General features: G+C 38.8%; 1 protein-coding gene across 1 annotated transcript in view; it reads right to left on the bottom strand.

Annotated features, from left to right (window-relative positions):
* Positions 1-16,297: 16,297 nt before the first annotated feature.
* arhgef9a (Cdc42 guanine nucleotide exchange factor (GEF) 9a) overlaps positions 16,298-21,002 on the bottom strand; it is a 212,393-nt gene continuing 207,688 nt past the window's right edge. Inside the window, exon 12 of the mRNA XM_067996679.1 lies at positions 16,298-16,662. Coding sequence (XP_067852780.1) covers positions 16,481-16,662 — 182 coding nt within the window. The 3' untranslated portion in view covers positions 16,298-16,480. The remainder of the gene's footprint in view (positions 16,663-21,002) is intronic.

Here is a 21,002-nt window from a genome sequence, read left to right as displayed (position 1 = left end):
TCTGTCACTATTCCCTTTTTTAATGAATTTTTATATATAATATTGCTTCTGCTATCTCTTCCCTAACTTCTTTTAATATGCGCAGATGCAATCCATCCGGACCAGGAATGTACCTTTAGAACAATAGAATCATGGAGGTTTATACCACAGAAGACCATGTTGCTTATCAAGCCAGTTCAGACTCTTTGATAGAGCAATCCACTGCTCTCTCATTGCACAAGAATTTTTGTGCCTTCAGTCACTTGCCCTACCCATTCTCCCTTTCCTGCTTGGGTCTTTGCTCTGGTGTGGGAGAGGTGCTGGTAACATGTTATTGTTGTGCTTTAATAGATCCTTTCAAGGTAAGGGTGCACAGTCGCGGTACACGTCAGAGTCTTTCTTTCCATCCAGTGCTACTGTTGCCTTACTTTTGATCAGGAGCCGATGTCTGGTATAGGCTTTTGGGTTAGCAGTTGGTGGTCAGCATGAGGAACGGGCGTGATTAGTTTTCAATGGGGAGAGAGAAGGGTGCAATCCGTGCATGCAATGTCTGTGGAATTCTGACATCATTCACCGTTGTTAATGTATTATAGATATTTTGTGTTTCATTTTTTGTTTAGAATTTTTCCAGTTTTCTTCCTGCCTCTCTCCTGAAGATATGGTTCATCTGCCAACAGCCTTCCAGTACCTCATCTAAGCAACTGAACTTCACATGTGAGCCAAGTTGGTGAGTGTCAGTGTGCCATTCGACATTGGAAGGGATCACGGTCAAACTTAATCCGGTCTTCATCCACAGATACATTGCAGGGTCCATTATCTGCTAATCCCGCACTAGCACAAGGTGCTGACACTAATTGCAATGCTTTGATTGATGGTTGAGTGATAGCAACCAGCAGCACAGAATATGGATCAAAATGGAAATGTTCTGGTCCGAATAGCTCAGTACCACACCATCACCACCACCAACCACATCAACTTAAAAAGCACTTTTGACATAAAAGTGAAATTTTCCAAAACACTTCTTAGGAGCACAAATAACCGGACACTGAGCACTGCTGAAAGAAAGGTTTGAGAAAGCTTTTGAAGCAAGGGGAGCGAGGAAGCAAGATAGAGGGGTTTAGTGAGAGCATTCCAGAGTGTTGGGCTGGGACAGCTGAAGTGTCTGCAGCAACAGGTTAGATTGGAGAGAAGGGGGCTACAAAAGAGGCCCGAATTGGAAGATTGGGGAGCACATGATGCAGCATTCAGGTCAAGCAGGGTTAAAGGGTGGGGGATAATTGAATTGGAATAAGAAGGGGGAGAAGGGAAGGAGGCAGATGGGAGGGCAGAGAGAGAGAGGTGAGGAGGTGAGAGGCAGAGGGAGGTGGAGAGGGGTGGATCGTTCCCTGTGTCCAGTTCACGCCGGCTAGCTGGCTCTTTCCAATTCTATCCCCATGATCTCATTGTCTTCAGATCTTTAAATTTTGCTTGGCTACCTTCCTCCAGCCTTATTGAGGGCAGGCTGAACAGCTGGCTTGCTGAGCGGTTTGTCCGTGGGGTGGCTTGAGGCATCTGATCTCCTACCCGTGCAATAACTTACCTGTGCTCGTGAGGCCATAAAATGATCAGCATGTGTGCCCGGTTGCTTGAGAGTTTTACACTCCTGATCAAGTAAACAGATTCTTAAATCACCTGGAACTATTTCTAGAAATCTTTCCCTTAATATTAAATGGAAAAGACCCTGGTGGTTCAATCATCCCTTTACTTTCCGGCCACATCTCCCACGTGTCTTCAAGCTGGATAACCATTTCTCAGTAAATACTGTTAGGATTTTTTCTTAGTTTCTTAAATTTCTGCCTGTATGATTCTAATGTTAAATCATAAGCCCTGAAAATAAGACGTTTTACTACATCACAGTCCATACTATCAGAAGGATTGACACGAGAAAATGCTGAAAGCGCTTTTCCATTTCGTGGTGCCATGAGTTGGCTGGCCCATTCAGTTTTATCCCACTTGTGGTGATCGGTTATCAATTTGAATGCCCAGATAAAGCTATCAATATCACCACCTCTTCAAAATTTGGAATAAGATTTGACTTTAATAAAAAGACGGGTGGGCATCGAGTTCCGTGACCTCACTGCCTGGACTTGCTGCTGTTGCATGCAATTTCTCTGCCAGTGCAACAATGTGACGACACTCTTTCTCATTCTCATTGGCATCATAGTGGCACTATTTCTCCTTCTGGTTGGCCTTGAATTTTGTGTTGTTCTCTCTCGTCCTGAAGTCTGCGTTGCTCCTCCTCCTGTTTCTGTTGTTCTTGCTCTGTGCCAGCCTCAATGTCAACATATCTAACTGGAAAGTCTTTTCCTTGTCTTTCTCCTCAGCTGCCAATCATACTAATTCAAATTCTGCCTTTTGATCTGGCCAGCATTTTATACATCACTGTTTCTATTCTGTTCACTTGAATTTTTAACCAGTTTTTACTGACTTTGTCACCAGTGTAACTCAGTGAGCTGCACCAATTGTTACAAGTTCAGGGTCTTGCCTTAGATACTCTTTTGAGTACATTGGTTGCAGCCATTCCTGTAAGCATCTTATATTCAGGGGTATGCTCATATCACCTAATATCTACTATATACTATAACCCAGGAGTGTAACAATAGTATCCCCTTGGGTGCTGAACTGGATATTCCTGTCTTTCGTACAGGTGCTTCTTCAATCTCTTTGAAGGTAGACCAAGCAAACACTTGGTGAGATGAGGCCAGATGCAAATAGTTAAGTTGCTTTATTTCACAGAGACTAAACATACAGAGAACAGTTAGGATCAAATTCATTTAGTTCAACCAGTACAACTTGTCTTTATGTAATAATGAACACGCTACACCTCCCCACATTAGTGGGTTGCTTGATTTAAACAAAATAATTTCTAACTAGTACCTGCATTCTAACATTACTGTAGCCTTTGCTGGGCCTAAATGCTTGTGTCTCCAAGTCTTAGTTTTTGCTCCTCTGTCAGAGCTGGAAAGGACAGCCTGCCAGTCCCCTGGCGAATACCTGGCACCAACGACTTCCCAACACAATGGGTTTGAAGTCTTTATCAATTACTGAGACAAGCTAACAAATTGCTTATTGTTTACATTCTTTGAGGAAAATAACTTCCATTAGTATGTTAACCACCTATTGTCTCAGTGCTTATTTTAATCTTGTCTGTACACTATGCTTTAAACCACAGCGTATCAAAGTAACTCTCTTTCCAAATCCTTTCTACGAAAAAATATCAAAATAAAAATAGGGAAACATGACAATGACATAATTGCAGCTTAGGAGAAAAAGAAAGTCAAATTCAGAGAAGCACTGACCACAGTAGTATTGACCAAATAGAAATAAGAACATTGTAAATGAGAGGTGGGACCCTGTCGTTCAACAAAATTTTGTTCTTTTATCCTGTCCAGGAGTATGAGATGCTATTACAGTATGCATTAAGATTTGAATTCCTGCTAATCTGATGTTATAAATACAAGATAACTCATTGATCAAATTCCCCTATGAAATATGCAACACAGTTTTTCTGCAGTAATGATATTGCAATGGCTTCTTAGCACTGAATCTTCACATCACAACCATAATGTCAGTTGACTGTTTCAGAGGAAAGGAAATCAGATTTAGTATCAAATTAAAAAAAGTAAGCTGTGAGTGAGTAAAGACCATAATTTAACATTAGCCGCCGGACAATATCAATAAACCACTCAAATTGCACTCTTATACTTTACATTTTTTCAATCCTTCATTAAATTATCACAGTTGCTCATTCTCAGTTGTTCATTGTTCTTTAGGTTTATGAGCCCTGCGATTAGTTATTAGAATCATTTCTAAAAGCCAAAAGGTGACTGCTTCCAAGTATCATTTCTCCACAACTCAGTCAAATCCAGTGAAGCTATAATTGTGCTTATAACTGACTTTTTAAAAATTCGTCCCCTTCCAGTTTTCTCTTCTCCCCTCCTGTAGAAGCTGATTTCTTGCTGCGATATGGTTCCACTAGCTCAGCCATCCTCCAGTACCTCGTCCAAGTGGACATTTTTCATGTGTGAGCCTAGACAAGGAGTGGCAGCAGTTTGTTCAACTGCAGCCCGATTCTATCCTTGCCTGACATCCAAATGTTGTTGGATAACGATCCAGAGCAGGAACCCTTGCTGATTTCCAAACCTTCCCCCCCTCCACCCCACCCCCCAAACACCTCCCTAACCCAGGAGCCCTCAGCCAATTGCAGCACCCTTACTATTACCTCAGCTAACTCAGCATTTACCAAGTGATCAAACAGGAAAGCTAACTGATTTATGTTTTATGTTCAATATGTAGTTAGTGACTCTGATATTAACAGATTTTGTTGAAAGGATAAAATGCTGTTTTCTAAGCTCTGGGGTTTTGCTAACATTCACAAACCTCTTAGCTGAGCTTATGATTTATGATACCATCAGGGCCCCTTGACTGAGCCACATTTTATGTAAATCTCCCCAGAGCAGTAATTATTTTTGAAAGAATGGAATAAAAATACAGCATGTAAATGAGCCCAGGGTTCCTGTTCCTGGTCGTTGTCCAGTGACATTTACTGGAAAGCGTGTGTGTATGGATATCAGATGAGAACAGGATCACGTGCACCTCATTATTTAGACTCACATGAAGAATGATCTCTTGGGTGAGGCATCAAAAGGTGACAATAATTCATAACATTTTACTAGAGCAGACACCATAATTTTCAGGAAAGGAAAAGGAAAGGACCGGGATGTGAATTCACAAGAAAAGGCAACAAGCCAAATACTAACCCGACCTCAAGCCATTGTTTGTGGCAAAGGCACATAAAATACACTAAGTAGCTGAAAGCATTTATTGTGTACATCGTGTGATTTCAATACAGATACAAAACTATAACAAAATATTGTTCAGCCACAACATTATAATATACATACACAGGGCCATAAAACAAAAGGAAATTAAAATCCCTAGAACCAAGAAAGCAGTGAAAGAAAAATCATTCCCTATTTACGCAGAAAAGTAAATGCTGTGGAGAAACACCCAAAGGCATTCATAAAAATACTGAAAAGTGTGTAAGCAGCAAAATTGCAAAACATAAACCAAGTTATATCAGATGGAAAGATGTTGAGAGTTTAATGACCATTATTTCACAAAATGCAATCAAAGTATCCAGCAACAAACAAGGTCAATAAGTTTTATTTTTAAGGGAATTAAAAGGAATTTTGAATCACAATCTGCCCCCCTTCATTTGGCACGTACTCTATACATTAAATTATTATTAATGCACATCACATATATGATTCAGTTTTGCATTGTTTTTTTCTTACACTCTTGGAATGGCCAAATGATTATTTGAGTCAGTGATAAATGGATATAATGATTTTGATTCTTCAGTGTATAATTATCAGTCTTGCTAAGGTGAAAACACTTGTATCTGTCACAAAGTCTAAACCTATCAAAGCATCACTTACTATCAGCAAGTGAGATCATGAAGGCTCAATCCCTCAGTGTTCCTCCATTTCCTCTCCTGGAGGCGCTGACTCTTGTTGGGGTACAGTTCATGGATGTGGGCACCCTTCCAGTACCTCACCCAATTGTTCAGGTGTAAGGCATGACAGTATCAGCAAGGTATTCAACTGCAGGAAGCATCAAAGCCAAGGCCAATCCTGTCCTCACTCAACATCCATGCATACATACTTTTCAGCAGGGTTCACTGTATAGCAATCAGGAGAACCCCAAAAGTGTGGCCTGGGCTGAGATCAGCTGACTCACCATAGACCTGGGATCTTCTGCTTTGTATGGCCTGGTCATTTGAGGGAGCTCCCTATCACAAACTGTAAACCAATAACAGAATATCTTACTATGAACCAATGAGAAAATGGAAACTTATCTACATCACTTATTCAGAAAGTTTTAAAAGGGATTTTTTTATGAAAAGGGATCAAAATAGGAGATTTATTACTATTTCAATCTAAAAAGATGGATGTATTGATATTGTCAAACTGTATTGCATGTGCATAATCTCACATTGAATTCACAATTGTAGACAACAGTGAGCCCCATCATGGACATAATTATAATTTTTAAAAAGACCAAATTAAAAATGAAACAGAACCAGTTGTGATCTGCACAATTTCTATGCAAATGACAAATGTTCCATTTTATGAGTAGCGACAAAGCTTTAAAAATAACGCCTTTGGAAATCAGCTGTTACCTTTTTTTAATTACAAGACGGCTTTTAATGCATGTAGAACAACATTGACAAACATTCACAAAAGTTACAAAATTCTTATGTCTAAATTCGATAAACAAAATAGAAAGAACATTTTTTTTTTCTTTTCCAACATTACAGCACCAAGCTTACATATATACTTTTGTAACTATACATAATGGGGGGGGGGGGGGGGGCGGAGAGATTTGTCCAAAGTTCATACTGCCAGTGGTGGGTGGGTGGTTTGGTGGGTGGGGGGGCGCAGCTATTAGCTACAAACTTCAGAAAATTGCGGGCAGCGTAGCCAGGATTTCTTGATAAGCACTGTCGCAGTCAAGGCTTCCCACTAGCAGTGCTAGCCCAGGAAATCAGCTCTAATACATTAATGAGTTTTTTTTATACATGTGACGTCTGAGGCAGGTCTGAGGTTTCTTAAACCTTTAAAAAAATCCTTTTGCTTAAGAGATAAGAAGTGAAATAAGGATCTTGGACCGCTGCCCTAGAGTAGCAGCGAGGACTTGATTAATTTCTGTTATTATTAGACATTTAGCTTGATTAACTTATGATCTTTTTAACCACAGGTCTGGTAAAAACTGATATTTGGCATCTATTCTTATTAGTACTTAATAACTTTCGAAACAGGTAACTGCTCTTAAAAAACTGCTAAGTTTCCCTTTCCTCTAGAAGCCATTTTACTCTGTGCTTTTCAACAGAGTTAGCTGGCTTGATCTTGTCAGAGACCACTGCATTCCAAAAACAATGCACATATACTAACTTCTTGAGATTGGTGCCCAGCAGACCATAGAACTTTATCAGAACAGCCAACTCGAGCATCGCGATGGAAAGTACATTGGAGTTAATGCAATTCAGAATGTTCTTTTCTCAATAAAAAGGAGAAGGAATTGTATTACTCCAGAAAAATCATCACACTTAAGATGATTTACATCATTACAGGAAGAAAAGCGTATTTTTATGCAGAACCCAGCCACCGTTCACCTCAACTGAAATTTTAGCAAAAGCAAAAATTAATGGTATTGTCAGTAAAAAAAAAATGATTAGGTTATGCTTGTCCTTGATATTTTTTGTTCTGTTAAACCATGCTATCCTCTGGAGAACTGATCACCCTGTGGACATGTTTGTGAATACCACTTTAAATTTGACCCAAATGGCAGTATGAATGAGCACAATAAGGAGTGCCTCTTCCCCCAACATATTCATTTTAGTTTTGCATCTGTATCCCCAATTATAGTTAAAGCAACCTGTTGGGAGCCAAGTGAATTCCAAAAATTTAAAGGTGTTGCAGATAGAGGAAGTCTGGAATGTATTTAATTAATTTTTTTTACACACTTCTCAGTCAGGCTGATGAATACTTTATTGTATTTTGATGATACATAGTTAAAGAAATTTTGATCTGCAATGTGTTTAATTTGTTCCTCCCCCTGATTTTTCAGTTATATTGATTTAAAAACAGGGTCCAACCCAAACTTGTGATGAATGCAGAGTTGTGAGTTTAGCCAGGTTTGTACTTGGGTTGCAATCACTGAAACAGATCCCATCAGGGAAGCCTGAGAGTCAATACCAATCACAAGTAGGGTTCAAGTCAAAACCAAACTACACTAGGATAAATTAAACCAGAAATATTCTAATCCCAACATCTGCCATTCACTGGTGATGCAATGTATCCAATTCACCATTTTCCTTGGTGTGTCTATATTGATTTGGTCAACAGTGAATTATTCCCAATTACAACCTTTGGTCAAGAGGATCATCATAACCAAAAAATAAGCATTTTTAAAAATACCATCAATTAATTTTAATGTTGATGGTGCAAAACTTGTGATGAGAATCTTCTTATGTTGAACTTGTTTTTAGGATTTTGAAAGCAATTGATAAGGTAGATAGAGAGAACTTTTTCCGCTGGTGGGGGAGTCTAGGACAAGGGGACATTACCTTAAAATCAGAGCCAGGCCATTCAGGAGAGAAGTTAGGAAACACTTCTTCACGCAAAGGGTGGTAGAAGTGTGGAACTCTCTCCCACAAAAAACAGTAGATGCTAGCTCAATTAATAATTTTGAATCTGAGATTGATAAATGTTTGCTAGCCATGGGTACTAAAGGATATGGAGCCAAGGCAGGTGGATGGATTTAGGATGTAGATCAGCCATGATCTCATTGAATGGTGGAACAGTCTCGAGGGGCTGAATGGCCTACTCCTGTTCCCATATTGTTACTATTGTTCAAGCAAGTCAATAATAATAATGTCTTCAATAATAGGAAATGATGCGGGGGATTTTAACCCTTCCTGCCAGGTTGAAACTGGGTGGGTAAGCAGTTAAAATCCATTGGTGACTTACCCGCCGATATCCAACTCTGATCCTGTTGTTGCTGATTTTTACTGGCACTTCTGGATGTTGACTAAGTTGGCGGGGTCCTTCTTTAAATATGCAGATTGAGGTTTAATGATATCATTGGGCCTCAACTGCAATTGAACTTTGGCCTGAGTGGGGAAGCTGCTGCACCTTTCAGGCCTGTCAGAAGAGGCTTGGAAGCAAAAGAAGCCATTCAAGGTAAGTTTTTAACTTTTTTTTGTGGGTCCAAGAGGTGCATCAGTACTCCTCCGGGCCCCACGAAGAAAGTTTAGGCCTTCTCTGCCCCAGACTCCCCTCGTTCACTACCCTACCTTGCGATGCCCCCAGAACCTCCCACCCAAACTTATCTGAGTGTGGGCGGGTGGGTAATGGTGGGTGTCTGATTTTTTGCAGGCTAGCAACTGCATCATGCCCACTTCCAGTCAGCCAGTGGCACCTTAATGAAGCCTGGCAGTTAAAATTGCCATTGCCTTATTCTGCCGCAGGCTGATGAGAAATTGACTGACTCCCGGGGTTTTCCACTAGAAACCCGTTAAGCATTAAAATCGACCCCAATAATTTTCCATTTTAAGCATCCAGTATTAGCATCAATAATTCTAAGGTTAGAAATAACATGGTTAGATGCAGAGTAAAGCTGCCTCTAATCTGCCTAACAAAATGCCTGAACTCCAACCTCAGATCAACGACCTCTACCGTACCAGTGTAACACTTTTCCATTTCCTGCACCAGCCATCTTGTGCTATTTAATGCTAAATTAGGGACAGTTTTGTGCTGTGAATATAGGAAATGGACTGAGAATTCCCACATGCATTTCATTTAGGACCCTTACAACCAATAGACAGAGGAGACTTCCATTCCACCAGACTAGGCTGATTTTAAACCCAGGCCTGAGTGGTAGAAGGCAAGTGTCTAATCCGCTCCATCACTAGTCTCTAGTGCTCTGTTGGCTTTCTGATACTTACAAACATAAAAATATGCTGCTGGTCTTCCTAGGAACTGAAGACTATGAAAGTCTTTTTATGAGCAAGTTAATGTTTTTTTGTTGGTGGATGCTTAGATGACCATAATTTATCTAACTGATTATATAAGTTGCTCTATTGTCTGTTGCAAATTTTCTTAAACTGTCTTAAAAATATATAAATATCTTACAATGAGATGGAGAGTTACATTGATAAGCAATTGTTAACTGTTATTCTCCACTGCATTGGGGAGATAATTTAAATATTAATAAAGACAATTATTTAAGGGCTAAATGAGTGACATTTTTCAAGGATGAAAAATTATGTGGACCAAATATTGACACACTGACCTCTGTGCTGGAATTCCTCATATGTGCTCCTAAAGCTATGAGCTGGGATTACTAAATTGTGAAATTTAGCCCATGTTTCAAGTTTTCCAATGGTATTTTTCTCCCCTTTGCTCATTCCCAAAGGTGTTAACCCTTGGAATAAAGCCTTCCAGAACTTTATCCAAGTGGCCATTCTGATGTGTGATGTGGTGTGTTCAACAGTGGATGTCAGCGGATTTAATCCTCACCGCCCAGGCCCAATCCTGTTCTCATTCACATATATGCAATCTTCCACTAAGAGCAGGTATTTTGGCTGGTTTTTGCCCTTCCCAAACCCAAGGGTGCTGAGGCCAATTGTAGCACTCCAATTGCTGGCCCAGTTATGATCAGCAATCGATCCTGGGGTCTTCTGGTCTGTAGGACTTGGTACTACACCAGGTGGTGCCTTTACCTGCTAAGCCATTGGAGAAATATTTTCCAGTGTCATAGCTAATCAGTTCATTTGACATCATCAGAATTTATCCATAAGGTCCAACAAACATCAGAACACTATACTGTATAAATTAATTATTATAACTAATTTTTTCATTCTCTACACTTCTTTTAATGGCATTTTATAACTCTAATATAGAGAAAATATCCTTTTGTTTAAAAAAAATTCTCTTGCAGTATAAAGAGAAAGGATATTACCATTTGGGCTATTACAGAGAAAATATATTGTAAATAATTCACTGTTAATTCTTTATAAGTAATGATGTGTTTGTTAACTGTGACATTTGTAATATAGCGGTTGAAACTACACTGCAATATTAATAAACATTTTGTTAACACATTCTTACAATATTTCTCTGTCTGCTGTTTTAACAAAAGCATTAAGTAGGGGCTAAATTCTTAATTAAATGGCAGACAAAGAAATCTTTTATGAACATATTTATTACTTAAATCAAAAGGTTTGATTTTAGCTCAATGGTATCTAAAATATTGCTTGGAGCAACTTTAAGGTTCAATTTAATATAAATATGGCAGAAAATCTGTACAATTTGTGTCAAATAGCATGTAAGTTGATTTACGTTTAACCAAATAAAAGCTACCTGTACTTTTCATAAGTTCCAGATGTAATATGGTTATATAATGTGAGTGAGCTACAGGCATACCCCTCAACTATTCTGTTTTATTCAGGATGTTACAACTTTAAACTGCGCCACTGAGAAAAGCAACGGCAACAAATAAGACTCCCAAATTGGCAAAATCAACAATTTTCCAGTTCTCCACAAAATCCTGCTCCCATGTCAAGTGGAGACCTAAATTTTGTCCTTCAACATATTACAGGTATCGATGTCTTTATAATTAACAGGTAAGTTATTGTTAAAATGGATATATAATTATTGTATGTATGTCTTTATGTGAGAGAATCAATGATGCAAGTATGTGTAAACCGGTAAGTACTGCTCATAGTCACAGCAGAGTTAGGATAACTGACAGTGAGCTGGAGATATATTCGTGCATTATGGTGGAAATCCCTCTTTTATTGTACATGGATGAGTAAATCTGAGGTGAATCTATATTCAGGAGAGAGTTATTCTGATGAATGATAGTGTTCAATTCTATCTATCTACATCCACAAACTGACAAAGCCCATTTTTGACCCCTTCACTTATAATATTGGCCATTTCTATCTAGGAAAGTGAATAGCTAAGCTCTGGTCTGCTGGAGCTAATAAGTTGGATCTCAACCTGCCAATATCATCCTACTCTCCACAGCATGGATTCATTTAGAAATCTCAAGCTTATCTAAATCATTAGCAACTAATATCTAAGACAGTCTTGTTTTACTGGTGATTTTACCATGCTACAGTTTATCTTGTAACAAGAAGTCAGGATTTGTACTTATGTTTTTTTGACTGGTGTATCATTCCCTAAAAAATTATCAATGAATGCCATTTGTGTTGCAAAAAACGGCAGTGAAACCATGCATAACTTCCAATGGCATCAAGCATGCATTGCTTTTCAAATTCAAACAGCAATTTTACAAAATAAACAGTGCGAGACCATGAAATCATCTCTTTACGGGTAATTTCTACATATCTAGAAATGAAATTCTGAGCAAAATGCTGATTATTTTACAGGCTCAAGCTAAATTATAATGTTTACTTAAAGACTTCACTCTAACCAATGAATGTTACACTACTGTCTTAAACAGGACTGTCTTGTTACTCAATTGAGCACCCGTTGCATGGCGTGTTGCAATATGGGGCTGAGAACCACATTTCTATATTGAACAAGGTACATTTGGGCATGCATATCAATAACACGAAAGTCCTATTTATTTCTTATTAAGACAGTAGAGGCTGTTTAGATCATATTATTATAACTATGTGAATGGACATTGCTGTTGGTGTGACTTTACATGCCAGTGCAAGGAGATGGTTTCCCTCAAACCATCTACCATCTAAACACTTGAATTGATAATTAGACATCATTTACAAATCCAGTGCCTGTTACTATGCAACCTTCAGTCCAAAGGCAAGAGTTCAAAACTGAAGCATCGGTTTTGCTAGATGCAATAATTCTAACCTACATTGTATGGAATTAAGAGAATTGTTTCTGCCCCTTGTAATCAGCATTCCTTTGTAACTTTTCTTTTTACACAGGTAAGAAATCCATTTAATAGTAATTCTTATGCCTGAGTTTCTCAATTGTGAGAGGACGCTTCTTCCCACATTTCTTTAAATGCTGACCATAGTCTTTTATAAGTCTTTCCCCCCCACCCAGAACTTGCTCCTCAGTCTGTGCACTAATGCTTCACATCCTCAGTCTAATGTTTACCTTTATGTACACTGGCAGTTCTCAGAATTAATTTTAAATAGAGCTGCACTGACATATTGAAATAATGATGCAGTGTCTTCAATTATAAGACATTTCCTATATGAGATTATAAATTAAGAAACAAGATTTGAAAGTTTACCTTAGTTCCATATGAACTGGAAGGTGGAGCCACTCTCCAGCAAGTTAATTTGAAGTATTTTTTTACAACAGCAACCCTGTTGCTACACAGAATGTGTGGCAATGTTGATACAAAGCTGCATAAAATCATGGAAACATTGTACACTGATTTATATGTGCATGTGAGTGCAAATGCCATGTGTACTGTTTCCATAATGGAAAGGTTGTATAGAGCGTTATGACTTACATACTTCTACATGACCCAAGGGCAACTGAGCAATACAAAATGAAATGGAAAGCTGCTACCACCCGTTTGTGTGATGCAATTTTGCTCCATTGTGTTAACACAATAAGGCAAAATTGAGGGGTTGTATTAGTGATAGACTGGTACAATAACCTGGTTTGCATTGGCATCAGTTAATATGCTTACAAGCATGGAATACTTTGCCTTGAGACAATTTAATCCAAGATAAAATGCTCCTGATTTTTCGTTAACCTCGTTTAAGTCTTTTAAGTTAGGTGGTTACACTTGTAGTGAGGTAAAGTCATCAAGATGCAGGAACCAAAATCTCATTTCATTTCATATCCAACCAAACAGCAACAAACCTCACCATTTAAAAAACATCCTCAACTGTCTTTCCTTCTCCTCTGAAGACTCTGAGGCTTGTTGATGGACCATGGTTCCGTAGCTGTTGGCAGTCCTCCAACACCTTGCCAAATAGCCATTCTTCATTCATGAGCCTGGACAGTGAGTGTCAGCAGTCTAATCTGCCTTTATCAGATCATTGCATATGTGCACCTTCTAGCAGGTATTACTGGATAGTGATCAGGAGAGGGAACCCTTGGCTATTTTTTTTGACTTCTTAGACCATTGCTGCTGAGATCAGTTTTAGCACCCCAACTGCTGACCCAGATCAGGTCATTCATCACAGACCAAGAATCAAACTTGGGACCTTCTGGTCTGTGAGGCAGAGTATCGCACTAGGTCATGATTTTACCCACTAGAACACTGAAGGAGCCCAAACCCTATTCAGCTACCTTCTGCAAGGTACCCTATTGTTACTCCTTCTTAGAGTGGTGAATACATTTAGCAAAAATATGCTAAGATAGCTTATCAATACCCACTAATTCATCAGTGGCATCCTCTCCCCATGTAAGCATGATAAGTGATACATTCATTATGCTAGCTATCATTGTGGTGCTGGTTGGTTCAGCGGTTGCACTCTCTTGTCCCTATACTGGAAAACTTGTGGGTTCAAGGACCATGTTGGGCTTCTGTCTGTTCACACTGCCATTCCAGTCTGACACTGAGACCACTGTTTTGTGGTATATATGGGGGAGGGGTGCTATACTTTGTTCAAGATCTTGAACTAAGATCCCATCTGACCTACCGGACATTGCAGATCCCTTAGTTACTTATTGCAAAGAGCATGAGCTAGCAAGATCAGTGTTCTGAGCAATATTCCCCTGAGAAACCTCCTATCCAATATCCTGGTCAAGTGGCAAAAAAGGATGCCTTAAATACGAATGCATAGGCACTATTTGGGTCATCCTGTGTAGTCACTTGACTCTGTGCTAAACAAAAATTGTCACTGATAAGGTCTTCCTGCCCTCAGATCACAGCAGCACAGAAGCCTTGGCCTTATTCTTCATGTAGGTCATACTCTCTGCTGGTATGTGTTACACTGTCAATCACCAATTGCAATCCGTATTTTCACACTAGGTCCAACTGATAATTGAACAGTATTTGGTACCCTTACCAATATGGGCAGGTATTGAAAAACCCAGAAAACTGGACTGGTGGAACTATGTACCAGTCAATCACTAGTTTATATGGCACATCATTCTAGAATTTACCTGAGCAAAGAGCTTGAATATGATTGGCCAAATACCACAACGATTACAATGAAACTAAATCATTAGGGCATTAATAATTCGATAAGTAGAAATTAAACAAAAGCAAGCCACTAAACTCCCTAAATGAATAGCAATAACATATACCTGATGGACTGTATCTTCAGTTTGAGAAAATACATTTTTGATTAAACAGGACTTTAGCTAACTATCTTACCTACAGGGCATCAACAACCTTTATATAGCGACAGCACGGAATGAACAATCTGTCAGTTGGCGGTGAATGACCCTCATATAGCTAAGTGCCTGTGTATTGAATCATATACTAACTAGGTTTTTCTTTGTTGACTTTACTTCTATATTTTTTGGCACTAGTTTAATAAATATTTAATTATTTAGATTGTTAGAAAATAATATCTAGCTATGATTATTGGAAAAGTAGCTCTGTAGTTCTATAAAAATGTCCATTATTATTTCAAAAGATTGGCTATTTTACCATTTTTTTTACTATGTATGATTTCATCATATGCATTGGAAATGCAAAATAATGAAATTTTAGCACATCACAAAGCAAATGTTTACATCACTTGTGGCACAAAACATTTCTGTAGGACAATATTTAAAGATAACTTAACTCCTTAATCTGTAATGGTTCCTCCATATCATAGTTTGTGATCTACTGTGTAGTGCAGTGTTCAATACACAGAACTCCACTGAATTGCAAACACTTCAGTTAAAATAGTCCAGAGCCTGTCGTAGAGCAACCACATGGGATCGATCAGATGGTTAATGCCATTCCTGTGGAAGCACCGGCAAATGTCCAAGGATGCACAAGGTGAAGAAAGTATAAACTGACTACTGCAAAGCCTTGTCGGTGTTACATTACGCCTTCCAACTCAATTTAAAGAGTTAAAATGCAATTGGATTCTTATTGAGCCTTATTAACTGTTAAGTATAACACTGTAACAAATGTGGATTAAAACATAGCAATGAATGTTAATCATATTAAACAACTGATTCTCTGGTCAAAAGGTAAGAATTATATATCCGTTGTGTTGAACAATTTTGCTGTATTGAGGAACAGAATTGGCTCTTAACCAGCTATGTAGAGAGATAGAGGAGTGGTCCTGTTAATTAACTCTTACCTTCTGAATAATTACAAACTCCATGGCTAGTACGAGAAATGCTGTAACTGATGTCTTAACACTCTGACTAATAGTCCAGTGTTCTCAAACTCTTACTTCTTCAAATGGAGTTTGGATTTGTTCACTCAGTACAACATATCATATCAGCGCATGGATATATAATAAATCATCAAAAGCATGGCTACACTATTAGTCATTAAAACATCTGTAGTAGCTTATGTAGAACTAATCAAGCAATAAAACGTTCACACTCCAGTACATATGTAAATAAGCCTTCAGAAAAACAGAAGCAAGATACATATATATATGTGTGTATGTATACACACACATATATATATATATAATATGTATGTGTGTGTGTGTGTACAGCAGCATTGCAGTGCACTGAAGAGCACACCTAGCTTCACATAATCACAAATGAAATAATGCGATGAAGGTTGAGTCTGAATTTCAGTTTTCCTTTCTGATTTTCTGTTGTCACATGTTTTTTTTGAACAGTTGAACCCACATTAAGAAATAATTAGCTAAAATGTTGTTTTGAACCAAGGCTCAGCAGGGAAGGTGTCAGAAGATGGTTAAATCAACTAGATCCATGATCCAAACATTGTTTGTTGGTCCACATTTTGTTTTTAACTGCCAAGAGTAAACGTCAACGGCTAGGTCCTCCCATAACAACATGGCCTGTTACTTTTTAAATGGCGTTAACCTACTGAAGTTCTGCCAGAAGGGAGACTGGCTGCGTTTAGGCTCCGTTAGTTCATACATTGACCCCTGAGGTATGCCATCAGCGAGCATGAAGTTTCTCTGATGGAGAGGATCAGGGGGTGCTGGGTATGAGGGAGGTAATGACCTTGTGTAGTTCACTCCTGAAATGAAAAAAAAAAGTAATTAGGCAATGTTATATGTTCTACTGAATTCTCTTCACAATACAATATTAAGTAGCTGGCTAAGGGTGCATTTACACTACAACAGTACAGCAAAGTGATTTTGCTTCAAAGCAATGTTGCAGTTGTAATGTAAATGCAGCCTGAATCAGGAGTCATGACCCCAACTGCCGCCAGAACGAAGCAGAGCAAGACTTTATGGAGGAGGGACTCTCACTCCATCTTGCTTCAGAGTCCATTTGGAACTTCACACCCGAGTTGCACTCCCAAGTTTAACATCAGTGCAAAGTGGTTTTGGCTTTGCACTAATGCTAAACTTGGGAAGTGTGAATGTAATGTAAGTGAGCCTTGATGAATAATTTTGTATACAGAGAAAACTGCAGTGCTGTTCAATCAATTCACTACAGGGAATTACAAGACAGACGTCACATCATCCTTCCAAAATACCAATCCCAGAATCTTTCCATTACAGAGTCCCATCATTTCTTCGATGTGTCCAATGTCTTGACCTTATTTTCCTGGCAGCCATTCCAGCTGTTGATCATTATCTGTATACAGAAATACTTCCGGATATCTGTCCTAAGATTGTCCTTTGCAGCCCTGAAGCTTTGCCCTATTGTCCTGCTGCCCTGGTGTATCTGAAATTACTGCTTTGGATTTACTATTCTCTCCTGAACCTCTACTAGGCTGAATCAATCATAAATCTTTATCAGATTTTTCTGTAATTAGATATAGCACTACATTTTTCTCATGAATAGCAATAATATTGCCTCCAGTTTACATGAAAAGGCATTACTTTGCATTTAAAGGCAAATGTAAAGTTTAGAGTAATGCTTTTTGTTTAAAGTATTTTCCAATTTTGCAAGGAAAAATACTATACTTTAAAAATATTTATATTCCACCCTAGTAGGGTGGTTTTACATAGTTACGCAGCTTTCAGCCTGATCTGAAGTAATAACTGCAATGATATATGAGCATTTGGAGGTGTTCCCTTACTTCAGTAAGTATGAGTGCTTTATGTTAGCTTAAGTATGTACTTTAGAGACAATCCCTTAACAATCAGTATCTGATAACATATCAATTAGGCAGACTTTTTCATTCAGAATGTCCCTGCAGAAGACAGAAGATGGAGATTTATTAGTAGAGGTTGAACTACAAAACGTTGCTGTATAAAAAGTTGTTCTAAACCTTGGATTATAAAGAATCCTAAAACAAATTCCAATAAGAAGCCCCGGCTGTTTCCAATGGAGCTACAGCAGAAACACAGGATGCTATTGGTGAGATCACTGGGTGGTATTCCAGCAAGGGTGACTTTACGAGAGTTTCCATGTTGCTCAGAAAATTGACTCTTTTTAAATCAAATCATTTGTAAGTTTTGTATTTTCTCTGAAAAATGGAAGATTCAAAAGGTATTTTGCTTAGATTTACTTCACTTTGAAGCCAGTCTTTCCTTCCACAATCTTTTAAAACCCTGGCTTAGGTAATTACTACTGCATGGTTATTAGTTTTCTCTTTTACACTTTTCAACTTTTGTGGTGCCCTGCACTAAGGGCCTTGGCTCTCTACCTTGGTTCCTCAATTGAAAAAAAACTAATTACTACATCCACTTTGCTACATTTTTACCCTTTTGTTTCTGAAGTTTAAGTTAACCACTGTCCTTCAAAAGCTCAGCATGACTAGGTCAAATCCTTTACCCAGTATGTGTGGTGCTGTATACATACGTACATACAATTGCTCAGCCTAGCAATTTACCTTACTACGTATAGTCTTATTAAGTATGGGCCATTCTCAAGGCACTTTTGCATTTCTGCTGGAGTTCCAGGAAAGTGATGCTCAAGTGGAGAACTAAGACATCCAAGTGCTGATACCCCATATACCAGTGTGCTGACAACTTATGGGCTAATTGGAAGGCCAACTGCATAAAGGCACTTTTCCATGTTTCCCATCATCATGCTTGGGATGCACGTCAGTGTAAAAGTATCTTCAGATACATCATATCGAGAGAGAGGAAATCAATCAGCAAGACATAAATAAAGCCAGTCTGTTCACATCTGCATGATGCTAGCTCCCTTAGGGGGATCATTTTGGGCATAGTGCCTGCTGCAAACCTTCAGTTACATAAATGCCAACAGTAAAACATCTGTTAGTTGGCTTACGTCACCCAGCATGTCTATGTAGGGCTGTGAAGATTATTTTTAAAGTCAGCCTTTTCCAGCTATTCTGTATCTTGTGGGTGTTTTATCCACACTTGCCCATTTGCTGTACAAATACATTTTAAAAATAGCACCAACAGCGTTATAAACACTTTTAAATGCAAATCTATATTGTAAGAGCTGAAGATGGATTCAAATAAAGAATGCTCTTTTGCTTATTTGATCTCATCCTTCCAACCTTAATGATATAGGGTATAAAAATGACATTTATTATTATTTTAAAATAAACCTTATTATTAGAATACACAACAAATCAGGTTTCCACAGAAACTTAAGGGGAAACGTTTCTTCCAAAGCCTCATCCACTTAAGTATAATGTACAGCAAGCAAAGTAGACTGTATTGAACAAATCCAGATCCAGAACATTATAATTATGGTGTGGTTTATCAACCACTCAGCATTTAAGAGAAATTAACTAAGAATGGTCCATAACCACAACCCATGGATAGGTATTAACAAGTCTGTTAGAGGGCAACTTTAGTGTAGTAGTTTCTACTCACCCCCAGATTAGATCTTGACAACTTTTATCATTGCTCTGATTGATCTATTCACAGATCAATAACAGTCTGTGTTTCTTTCTTAAATTCTCCCATTTTTTCTCCTCTCTTTCTTGAATGAGCTGATTGTGCCTTGTTATGGTTTCACAGGTATACCGGTACCTTTGCCCACATGGCTTATTTTGACGTGTGAGTCCAGACGGTGGATCTTGGCAGGCTATTCACGTCAGGGGGGCATCAGAATCGAGCCCAATCCTCACATTACCCAACGAACACACACATGCAATTCCTAGTACTTCTTGTCTGCCAATGGAGGGCTCAAACTTGTACTTGCCTGTTGTCTAATGACTAAATAATGACTAGTCTCCTTGGGGCAGTGCTAAGCTGGATTTCTTTGGGGTCAAGATAGCTCAAAGATACACCTGGTGTGTAAGATTGCAATCGAATCAAATCACCGTGGTTGACTCAGTAATCTAATACTGACCTAGGTAAGTCTACAGAACTCCAAGGCAGTGTTGATGATAGACCAGTCTGTCTGGCTCATTAATAGTAACTACAGGGGCAGATCCATCTTTGGGGATTGTAAACAATTTTACAACACCAAGTTATAGTCCAGCAATTTTATTTGAAATTCACAAGCTTTCGGAGGCTTCCTCCTTCCTCAGGTGAATCATTCACCTGAGGAAGGAGGAAGCCTCTGAAAGCTTGTGAATTTCAAATAAAATTGCTGGACTATAACTTGGTGTTGTAAAATTGTTTACAATTGTCAACCCCAGTCCATCACCGGCATCTCCACATCATGGCTACCATCTTTGGGGACTGAGATTCTTTGTGCTTGTTCCAGGTAACTATGCAAGCCAATGCCCCAATGAGAAGGGTGGTCCTGGGTGGACAAGCTGTGGAAATCTACCAGTTTCAGCGATTAGCTGGTTAAACTCCAGCAGTAAGCTTGCACATACTTGGCAGTCTCTATGGGGTGTGTTCCTGTACAGAGATAATGTGCACTCTATATCAGGCAAACAGAAATTCAACTCACTTGGGTGTCTCAGTAACTTAGTTTGGAGATTTTCAAGTTTGGTGTTTGGAAAAAAACAGATATTCACTTCACACAGAGGTCTCTGAATAGTGATCAGGAGCAGAAACCTTGGCTGACTTTTGGCATGCCTAGCCTAGGGGCACTGAGACAGATTGTAATGCTGTACCTCAGCTGAAATCAGCTAATTCAGCACAGACTGTGGATTAAATCTGTGTTGTTCCTGGTCTGTCTGGCTCAGCTGTCTTAAATAAGCAAGTCATCAGGGGAATTTTAGTTTGCCATTGTGCACATCTGCCCTAAACCCTGCATCAGCCCAGTATGTTTTGTTGGCGTGCTCTCTGTATCCTGGCTTGGATTTGAGCCCAGATCTCAGAGGTGAAATGTCAGTGTGCTAACCTAATATACCTCTCAGTCCTTGGGAATGTGGAATATTTGTGTTTTGGACAGTGTAGGCAACAGATTCATGGGTAGTCTTTAGTCCATAGCAGTATAGGAAATTTGGGCATGCATTGCACATTATTTTCCAACCACCAATGGTCAGAAAATTATGTGCAGCGTGCATCCTGAATTTCCAAT

Source organism: Heptranchias perlo, chromosome 15 (genome assembly GCF_035084215.1).
Source record: "Heptranchias perlo isolate sHepPer1 chromosome 15, sHepPer1.hap1, whole genome shotgun sequence".
In the NCBI taxonomy this organism is placed as follows: Eukaryota; Metazoa; Chordata; class Chondrichthyes; order Hexanchiformes; family Hexanchidae; genus Heptranchias; species Heptranchias perlo.
Note: the sequence above shows the minus strand (reverse complement) of the source record. Positions and strands in the feature narration are given on the sequence as shown.